At 47.5% G+C, this 11,193-nt stretch overlaps 1 protein-coding gene across 1 annotated transcript; it reads right to left on the bottom strand.

Annotated features, from left to right (window-relative positions):
* Nucleotides 1-9,456: 9,456 nt before the first annotated feature.
* LOC124705616 (alkylbase DNA glycosidase-like protein mag2) lies at nt 9,457-10,473 on the bottom strand. The gene has a single exon (XM_047237323.1). The coding sequence runs from the start codon at nt 10,471-10,473 to the stop codon at nt 9,619-9,621; it is 855 nt and encodes a 284-aa protein (XP_047093279.1). The 3' UTR covers nt 9,457-9,618.
* Nucleotides 10,474-11,193: the final 720 nt, after the last annotated feature.

Raw genomic sequence — 11,193 nt, 5'->3', positions numbered from 1 at the left:
AGAGCACCTCAGATGTTTGGTCATTGGTCTGTTGGACAGAGAACTTCAGACCGCGTGACTACTACAGGCATTTCTTCCGAAATTTACAACCCCCACGATCTCTGCCGGCAATTTGGAAAACCAAGTGTATGATTCCTATGAGCTGAAGTATTGCAAGTAAAGACAGGTCTGTAGCATGATCCAGGACCTGATGAGCACAATTATGTGAGACTCCGTTAAGCTCCTGGATATGTGAAAGAAGCGACACCTGAATGTAATTCACGACGACCTCTCTGATTTCCCAGCTGACATGGTCAGCATCGATCTTCCTAGCTGCAGCAAACCTTCCTAGCAGCAGATTATCTTTGAGAAAAGTGACTTGCTGAAGCTGGAGAAGCCTTGCAATTGTGGGAGCAAGGAGAGCAGAGGCTTCAGCATGAAGGGGAGAAGGTGCCAAGACAGTTGAAGCCTGAACTATTAGATCGTAGTGTCCAGCTGGTCCCTGCATTGAATATAGTGCTATGCTGCTCTGCATTCCCTGGGATTTTCCTGTTATTCTATGAAGCATTCTAAGATTTCTTTTGTTCCTGCAATAAGGTCAGTCCTGATGGTGGTGCCCTGCCGTAGCTTCACTTTCAGTAGTGTGAGCACCAGGTTGGGCAATGTCTTCCGGTGAGGGAACCAGAATGAGAGCCATCTGGTCAGCCTGAAGAATTGCATTGGTAACCTGAAAACCCTGGATGGGAGAGCCACACTCTTTTTCTGAAGAGATTATCATTGCGTGCTAATATTTGGAAACGTAGCAAAGGAATGATTCATGGAGAGCATACTCTGAATAATTTGCAGCAGTAAAGCACATCTTGCGGTACATCGCCAGCACATGCACTCTTGGATGCTTCCTGGGGAACGGCGACGAGCAGCTCGTCGGCTTCAGTGACACCGACTTAGCTGGGGACATCGACGACCGCAATAGCACCTCCGGGGTGCTGTTGTGCTGCTGCTCCTCAGCCGGAGTCCCATCAACTGGCAATCGGCGAAGCAGAAAGTAGTGGTGCTCTCGGCCTGTGAAGCAGCGTACACTGCGCATGCCAGGGCATATGGCGCTCCCATCTGCTGCTGACCTCACCGGAGAAGATGGATCTGTGGCCACACTCAAGGTGGACGACGAGTCCGCCATTTCGCTCAGCAGGGACCTGGTGTATCCCGATAGTAGTAAACACATACATTTGGCAGTGAGTTGATGAGAAGAAGATCATCGTCAAGTTCACTGGGACGATGGAGCAGCTGGCCGACATCCTGACAAATCCTCTTGGCCACGTACGGTTTCTGGAGCTGCGCGACAAGATCGGAATCATCAAAATAAAGCGAAGCACAACAGAACTTAGGGTGTGATTGTTGGATAAACCCTGTTGTCTGCTCTAGTGTTACTGTGTTGTTTTCAATTTCGTCAGTCTAGGACTTGGCTGTTTTTTCCGTTAGCACTTTCCAGTTAGAGATCATTTCACAGTTTAACAAATTGGAGCGAGTCACACACGGGCATGATCTATTTGTGGGATGGCACATGCTCCACGTTTTCTTTTCCCTCTAATCCTAACAAAAGGAGAAGATCAGAAAATCTGCTGAAGGTTGAGCAGCCCAAAACACTTGTCTCTGTTTGGTTCTTCAGTTCATCCCTAATTTACTTGATTAGGGCTGACGGTTTTCACTAGCCCCGTCAATTTACCATGGCTTGGACTCAGCAAGATTTGACCTTGTTCGTGACTCTCACAGATCAGAGAAAGAACAAGGGCCCTGGTGTATGGAGGAGCAACTGGGCACGAATACTTTTGTCTCTCCGGTGTCTGCTGGTGAATATTTGCCGGTCCAGATTGCCGGCAAGTCGGGTGTAGGTATCTGTTTTGTTATATGCAGTTATGCACCAGCGTTATTGTATAGGGATTTCACATCTCCCACAAAGTGTTGTAGCTTGAGTTATTGTGTATTACTGGACAGTAATTTTTGTTATTTTTGGCCCTCTCTTTGCGTGCCAATACACTTATCCGCTATGTTGAAGAAAAATTGGTCCACTTTGAATGAACAAATCTGCGCGTGGTGTATGTTGTGCACGTACTCTCTGAAGAAAGAGAGACACCGTTTCCTTTTCGGACGGAAAGAAAGCTGGCTTTGAATCCCCAGCATTGCGACGCTCACCCTGGCTGGATTCTCATTTCCACACTGGATTCCCATCTCCTTCTCAACTTGGTCAGAGAACCGAATCCAGATCCCCAAGCTTTTGGCCTCCAAGATTTGGAATCCAGCCAGCCGACGATGCAGTGACATAATCCAATCCAGGCTACTTGGCTAAAGATAGGACCAGTCAAGCAGCTGGCAAAGAAGATACCAACTAACGATGGCTCAGAGCTCAAAAGCATTTCTACTTTCAGCTCAGCTCACGCTCTGTGAAGGATCTAGCTATGGAGGAGGCCTCAACATCACATGAATTTTTCTCCAAGAATCAAAACCATATATGTAGATAGAAGTCGGCTCTGTACAAGATACCAACTAATCATGGCTCACAGCCCAAAAGCATTTCTACTTTGCTCCGCCTAGCTCAGCTCATGTTTTCCTTCAAGATGATTGTACCGATGAAGGAGGCGAGTTGGCCGTAGAAATGCTTTTGGAATATAGATAGAAAGTTGGCCCCTGTGAGGCCTCAACATCAGATGAATTTTCTCCGGGAATCAGAAACATATATATAGATAGAAAGTTGGCCCCTGTGCAAGATAATGTATTCTTGACAATATGCCTCAACCCTTTTTCCATCTTTTCACTTGAAGGAGACAAGACCCTGTGGTCAAAATAAGGATCTCCTACTTTCCAGAGCCCCGGCGAGAAATATAGTAAGATGACACGTCGAATACAGAATTCCCCTGTGCGCTCTGCACTTAATTTGGTCGGTGGGGATTATTCAAATTGTAACAGCTATGTTTTAACATACATGAATGTTGTGTGGTAACCTTTTAAGAGAATCTGTGGCGAATTGTGATACCCATATTGCACTTATTTGGGACACTGAAGCGACAAAATCTGCAAGAAATGCCTCCCCTAGGAGACCGGAAAGCCTAGAGAAAATGCATGACAGCAAAATACATGGAATAAGTGTGCACTTAACCAGCATCTCCTTGAAAGCATTGCTTTGATTGTTCGAAATATCACAGGGAATCCTGCATCTTTCGTATGGCTTTTACGCAGATATGATTCCATGGGAGAGATCTTCGGATGGACCGATCCACGCCGCAAGAATCAAACGCAACGCAAGTTGCGCCCGCCGCCCCAACCCTGATCCAGTGCATCCGATGCAAATACCAGGACTCCGTGGGCAAGCAGGAGCAGCAAGGGACCAGGAACAGGATGGCCTTCTGTCAATTCCCTTTCCAAGACCATTGGAGATGGAAAGATAGATATATTCCTTTGGTCCTGGAGGTGTTCATCGTCTGGTTACCCCTTTGGAATTTGTTCTACACATCGTCGACCGGGTGGCGGAGATCGCATGAGGCGCATGGCTGTAAAGAATGGATGTTCTTAGCCCACATCGTGACCTTTTCTCCAATGGATGGATTAATCATGGTGCAACATAATTGCATTGCCAAGCAAAATGTTCGGATTTCAAGAGCTCTTTCAAAACAATTCATAGTAAAATTTTGAAACAAGGCCACCCCAGGGTTTCTTTTTCACCGATATCTGAATAAAAGATTCAGAGACAATTGCACTATTCTTAAGCCTCAAAAAAAGCACCACTCTTCATGATTTTACAAAAAAAAAATGGTTGAGATATACTGTTTTTCAGATGAGCTGGTAATTCAGACAGGTTATGGGTGAGCTTGGTGGCATCCAGTCTGAGAGGTTTCAGAAAACTAAAATGAGCATTGAGATCAGAGGTTTTTGGGTATGCGCACCTTCACAGCTCTGCTCTGAAGAGCACGTACGCCCTTCCTGATCCTGTGGCACCTTGCTGCCTATTGGCTGATACGCACGCCTTACGAGAGGCTCTGCTGATCCATGTCAGGATCACACGGCTGAGACATCACCATTCAGAGACGCTCCATTCATGGCCTGAGCACGCTGCTTGCAGCGGCAGCATTGTGTATGCTTGTCATAGGCCAGAATCTTCTTGGGGTTTTGGCTATTTGAAACTCAAGAATTTCATACTACCTCCATTCCAAAAAAATAAGGCATATAATTTAGTCAAAACTCTGACCAAATATATAGAAGAAAAAATATCAGTATCTCCAATATTGGATAAACACATGATTAAAGTATATTTATTTTGATCTATTGATATTAATTTCGTATTGTAGATGTTCAATTTTTTCTATAAAAATAGGAAGACTTAGAAAACGTGGACTTTTGACTAAATTTATACGCCTTATTATTTGGAATGGAGAAAGTAGGAATTCTGGAAACGGATAGATCCAATCCTGATAGGAGCTGGAGAACAATTCCTCACAGTCTTGTCGTCGAAGAAGACGGTGAGCATGATGCGTAGACCATGGATAGATGCAATACCCTCTTCTTTCAAGGCCATGACAACAGGTGGTCCATCATCCAAGGATTGTTAAGCATGTCTGTTACACATATTCTTCTTATGTGAGCTATTGAGAAAGTTAAGGAAAATTGTTTACAACCAAGCTGCAATCATGCCATGCCATGGTGCAGAAGTTAAAAGTACTGCGCAAACTTGTTAGACATGTGATCAATATGACTTGCTACTTGAGATAAGAGGCAAGCAAAGATATGCAAAGATCACTAAAGGCTTCACAAGTTCCTACCTGGAGCAAGGCCAGCTAGCTAGTAGTAAATTAGCTGGAACCAATGGCAGAAGAGGATGCATGCATCCAGAGCACTTACTCATTTTTTCCCTTTTTGAAACTGAGCACTCAACATTTTTTTCACATATCATGTGGTGGTTTTTGTATGCAAAGATGACAAAACGGTAGCTGGATATACATAAGCCTGATAGTAGATTGATCCAAAAGGCTTGATGATACCTTAATACGATGTTACCATCTTCCTTTCCTTTTATACACGTTATTTTCTCTGGAACTATTTTACATGTCATCGGTAGATAGATAGATTTACCATGTTGGTTCTTGAGGGAAAGTAAAGCGATAGGATGGCATATTGGCATGAAAGTAGAAACTGCTGCCTAGTGATGAACAGTTGTCAAATGCATGCAAGCTAGCTAGGACGTTACATGTTGGAGAGGTGTGACAACGCACGCGAAACAAAACCATTTTTGCCATTTGTCAGTGACCGCTGTGCCATGCATGGCCACGCTGACATATGGGTGACCAGATCACCAGACCCAGCCCAGGTCACATCCATCAAGCTAGTAACCTAGGACCAGAACACAGGAAAAGGTTATTTTTTAGATGAACAAAGTATTTTCCTTTCTGATACAACTTAATTATAGCTAGGAAAATGAATTGTGAGCAGAAGCTGTGTATCTAACCAATCGTGTTTTTCATGAAGACATCTGGACTAAACATATTCAGATTCAGAATACGACGAATTCGAGAGTCAGTTTCTACAGTTATATCTAGATGAATATTGTTGGATACAACTTTTAGACGTCATGCATTGGGAATGCCCTCATGCGCCAAAAGGTTTAATTACTCACAGCTCAGGTTGCAAGTGGTGCGGGTTGTCCCGCCACGCCGCTGGGCCGCCCCGCAAAACACGCTCGCGCGGTGCCGCTTGGTTGACCGCGTCGTGTGTAGCGGGATGAAGCGATCAGGCCGCGTGGCCCGCTAAGAGCCCGCAGAGTCCGCAGAGACCGCGTGAGTGAAATTGATTCGGCCCCGAATCCCCGAGACGGTGAGACCCCGTTCCTCGTAACCTCGTTGACCCCCTCTGCGACGGACGGTGCCGCCGCCGCCGCCACACGGCCACACCCGATGCCCCCAACTCCTCAACCCTCTCCCATCCCTATCGGTCTCGCTCGCAGTTCTTGATGTTGGGGTCGACGGCCGCGCCGCCGCCATCACGACGTGGGGACTGCCCTCCTGGAATCCTCAACGGAGAAGATCTTCCTCCACCTCTTGATGTTCCTCCATCGCCAAGTGCAGCCGGAGTTTCGTCGCCGGCAACTTCCGCAAGACCTACATCCTCGCTGCAGCCTATTCTCTCCTCCCAGAACAAACCATCTTTGCTATCTGTAGAAATCGCTGCAGCTGCAAATGATCCAAACCATGGTATGTGACCCAAGATCCTTCCGGTCCTGTACCGCGACCTTGCATGGATTCATACATGTTAATTTTAAGTTAGCTGAGTTTGTGTTTGCTGAAAATAGGGTATCAGCCTGTACTTAGTTGGCCTGCGAATTTGCAACGACTCAGTCTTGTTGAGTCCCGTGAAGCTGTGAGAATTCTCAAGTTGTTGCTGCTTGTCATTACTAGCCCATGTTGCTGTCTTCCCTCAACTTTTCAGTTATGTTTGATTGTTTCACGATGCTTAAAAAACCTAGCTACGATGCGGCTTAATCTGTTATGGTAGACTGAACAGTAGTTTTTGATTCGAAACAGTCTTGTTTTCTGGCTTGCCGAGGAATGACAGAGGCAAGTTTATTGCTTCCTTATGCTTCATATTGAATTCATCAACATGATCATGTTTACATAGCAGCAGGCTTAGGATGGTAGCTACAACTAAACTGAAAAACAGAGCAAAGTTAAAACAGTAAAGTGGTTAGCCTGTTCTCATGAACTTCAGGAAGGTTCTGTAGTGTATTTAGGATTAGTTACAGCAGCATACATCACCCATGTTGTTGTTTCTAATATACATCACTAGTTCAAAAAAAGAACTTTATTTATGAACAGAAAATAATGTATTACTCTTTTGCATCATTCACGATATAATTGTATCCCTGCATTATATAATTCTGTTATCTCACTGTCCCTTAGTTGCTACTCCATGTGTATTTTAGAAATAGAATTTTCTGACCTTAAATAGTTTGTATTACTCTTTTGCATCATTCATGAAATCCTCTACATTTGTATGTCAGTGTGCTAGCATCAAACTGTCAACGGCGACGCCTGAGGGCGCCGTTACCTTCTTCAAGGCGTTGGCATGACTCTGCTCGGACTTCCCCCTCGAGCAACCAGGGAAAACACTAGCAACAGCGGCGTCTCAGCGTCTCAACGGCGGTCGTGTGTGTGTGCGTGTGTCCCTCCTTTTGGAGGCTGTACGCCTGTTGTTTTCTTCCTATTCAATGAAATGAAACGCATCACCACTTGGGTTTTCTCGAAAGAAAAAAAGAGTTATTTACAATCTGAAGATGTTATTGTAAGCATTCGGAGTTATGAAGCATTATTAAGTCTGATGTTATGGTTAAGCATTCAATTATATTTTTACAATCCTGAAGATGATGGTTGTGTGCAGCTAGCTAACGAAGTAGCAATCGATCAGCTAGCTAGGTAAGTATCGATCATTCAGTGCAGCTAGCTAGCGAAGTAGCAATCGATCAGCGCCCGCGCCTACGCGGGCTAACGCGGGACGACGCGGCCTCCCGCAGTATCCCGCACTATGTATAGCGGCCTGTAGCGGCAAGCTGCCAGCTTCCGCAGACTTGGCGCTGCCCCGCGTCGCTCTGTAGCGGGCAGCCGCATCCCGCCCCGCTTGCAACCTTACTCACAGCCTTTCCATGTCCCTACAACAATAAACCTGCGAAAACCTTATTCTCCTCATGTAGCCACCTTTAACCCACAGAGAGAGACAAGAGAACCCCATGGCCTATAAATAGAGGCCCTCACAGCAAGAGAGACACCAAACCACCAGAGCCTCTCCAAGAGCAAAAAACTTCCAGGAGTCCCAGGACACCAGATTCAGGAAGCTAGCACTTAGTTCAGTAGAATCTCACCAGGAAAACTCAAGATGTCTTCTGGTGGGTCGTCCCGGAGCAACTCGCCGAGCTCGAAAACGGTGTGGAGCCTGAAGGAGAACAAGATGTTTGAGGACGCGCTCGCCTACTACGGCCTGAGCAGCCCCAACCTGTGGGACAAGGTGGCCAGCGCCATGGGGGGCTGCAAGTCCGCAGAGGAGGTGCGCTGCCACTTCCAGGACCTCGAAGACGATGTCAAACTGATCGAGGCCGGGCGCGTGGCGTACCCCAAGTACAAGACGCAGGGATTCTGGACCTGAGGTAAGAAGCTCATGATAGTTCTCACGTTGAGAATAAGATCCCCTGCTTCTAACAAGTTTTTCAGTTGAGTTGCATATCAGCTAGTGCCATGTCAGTTTTAATGCTCACTGGGGAAGAGTGTGCTATGCATGATTATGTCACTAGCATATATGTTTGAACTAAAAGGCACAGCACCTAGGGGTATTTTAGTACTTTAAATTTATGTAGAGGTTACCACCATGCATGCATGACTGACATCATGAACTCTCTCTGAACCAAATTGCTTAACTGCATACATCCTTCCCAACCCAGGCAAAGGATCTGGGTCCAATTTATCGGTCTTTGCCCTCTAAAACCCACTAGTCACGTTGGGCTTAATCCTAGCACTATCAGAATAATCTCCCTACTTCCAGAACAAAAGCTTAACCGAACAAGTCTCTTTTATTTGAGTATCTATATATTCGAATTCAGAGTTCAGGTAAACTTACAGTGCAAGTGTTTTCTCATCTTTTCAGGATGAAATCAGTGTAAAGTCCAGTGGACAGTGAACAAAGGTGTATAAACTAGATCTCTCAGAATGGACTGATGTTCTAGGAGGAAGCCAAGTAATCCAGCATTGGTTAGAGAATAACATGAAGGAAAACAGTACTCGTGTACAAATTATTAGGCTATGTACAAGGTTAAGTCTCTATGTCGTTGTAGATTCTCGTCTACATTCATGAACTGCATGTGTTCATTCTCCCGTTGAACTAAATCGTCGAGTAAACAGTAATGTAAAGTAATTGTGTTGTTTGTAAGAAGTTGTATCTGTAGCATTATGTTGCCTCCAATAACTGGTTTAGCTGGCCATTATATTCAGTTTGGACTCGACAAATTCAGAAAGCACGGAATCCTTGTCACCACTACCTTCCTAAAAGAGAAGTCACTAAATTAATTTCAAGAACCATAGGAAGAACCTAATGCCAGAATAATATAGATCTGAGCCCACCAATATTCTCTGTCAAGAGAAACATAGAATCAAGGGTGGTACTACGGCAGAATCAAGAACAGTCCTACAGATTGGGTAAGATACGATCATTATTCCGCCAAAAAGAAGTTATCAGCATTATTCCAGACACCGGAAAGTAGAGTATAATCAAGTTCAACCGGTTATATATGTCAGCTAGCTCTAGCTTCTACAATCAAGTCAAGGCTGAACAATGGTATATGACAAACTGTACATAAACATGGACACACGGCGATTCCATATCATTTCCAGCCACAAAACTTTCCCTCTTCTCTACAACATGAAGAAATTAAACTTTATTGATAACAAGGCAGGACAAGTACAACATAATGTGTACATAAACACACAAGTTACAATGCGCACTTCACTAATCTGGGCAGCAGCATCTGCCACATTGTCATCTAAATTTAACATCTTGAGAACAACAAATACATACAACTAGACAAGCATCACACGTAGATCGACGACACATACCTAGCTACGCGCTCGCATTGCCCTTCTTGGCCTTCTTGGCGGCGGCGCCCTTGCTCTCCAGGAGGCGCCACATGTACCAGGCGCCAACCGACCTGTATGGGCGCCACCGGTCGCACAATCCGGCCATCTCCTCCGGCTTGGGCAGCGCCTTCAGCTTGTACAGCTCCTGCACGCCCTTGCGCACGCCGAGGTCGCCGGACGGCAGCACGTCGGGGCGGTGCAGCGAGAAGATCATGAACATGTGGACCGTCCACTCGCCGATGCCCTTCACCTTGGTGAGCTGGGCGAGGAGCGCGTCCTCGTCCATGGCGGCGACGGAGGACTCGGAGAGGTCCCCGGCCGCGAACCTGGCGGCGAGGTCGTGGAGGTAGGCGGCCTTGCGGCCCGAGACGCCGATGGCGCGCAGGTCGGCGGCAGCGAGGGCGAGGACGCCGGCGGGGCTCACCGCGGGATCGGGGCCAACCGCGGGGGTGGAGGGGAGGAGGGCGAGGAAGCGGGCGTAGATGGCGGCGGCGGCGGAGGTGGCGAGCTGCTGGTAGAGGATGGAGCGCGCGAGGGAGTGGAAGGCGGGGATGGAGGGGGTTGAGGTGAAGGTGGGGGCGTCGGTGGAGGCAATGACCGCGGATAGGAGCGGGTCGACGGCGGAGAGGTGGCGGAGCGCGGCCGCGAGCTCGCCCGGGGCGGACAGCGCGGGCAGCGCCGGAGGGATTGGCGCCGGTGGCGGCACAGTGACCACGGTGAGGGGTTTGGCGGGTGGCGTCTTGACGATTTTGCGGGAGCGGAAGGAGATCTTTGCCGTGGCGGTGGCGGCTCCGGCGGCGGAGGGGCGTGGCGTCGCCGCCGACCTGGTCTTGGGCATTGCGCTGGGTGATGAACGGCGGCGTGGACCGTGGAGTGGGGGAGAGCGGTTAGGCGTGCACTTGCGTCGGCCTTGGCGGCCCATCAAATACTGGGCCGTCTATGAAACTTTGGATTAGGCCTTCTATGAACTTTATTAGCCCAGATCTCCTATACAAATATCCCAGTCCTATCCTTGAAAAAAAAAAGATACTCTCCCTTTTCCTCTTTTACCTTACAAAATGTGGCGATTTTTTTTTAAATAATACGAATTTTTTATTTAATTCTACGAATAGCGCGCGATTTTGAAAAATTGCAAAAGTGAGACTCTGTCGGCCTACAGCAGGCCGATCGGACTGCCGCGGGCCGATCGGACCACAGCGAGCCGATTGCGAGTCGCGGTGGGGGCCCGTCAGACGCCCGTCAGACGACAGCACCCTGTCGGTCTGCCGCTGTCCGATCGGCCGCTAGCATCCAAACCGTGGCATGGCCCCGGGCCACGCGCGCGCAGGCGCCACTCGTCGACACCACTCGTCGACACGGCCACGCGCTCCCGGCCACCCTTTTCTTCTTTCTTCTTTCTTCTTCCTCCTCTCTCCTCTCTTCTTCCATTCTCTCTTTCCTGCCTGCTTTCTTCCCTGGCTGCACAAGAACAGCTCGAAAACTTCAGCATATTTCGCAGATCCCTAGTGATTTAGCCAATAAAACTTCACCATTTTGCTGCTATTAGTTGAGGGAAGCT

The sequence above is a fragment of the Lolium rigidum genome, chromosome 4 (assembly GCF_022539505.1).
Source record: "Lolium rigidum isolate FL_2022 chromosome 4, APGP_CSIRO_Lrig_0.1, whole genome shotgun sequence".
Taxonomy (NCBI): Eukaryota; Viridiplantae; Streptophyta; class Magnoliopsida; order Poales; family Poaceae; genus Lolium; species Lolium rigidum.
This window is presented reverse-complemented; position numbering and strand designations above follow the sequence as displayed.

Coding starts and splice junctions, on each gene's coding strand:
- LOC124705616 (XM_047237323.1), bottom strand. CDS start 10,473: ATGCCCAAGACCAGGTCGGCGGCGACGCCACGCCCCTCCGCCGCCGGA.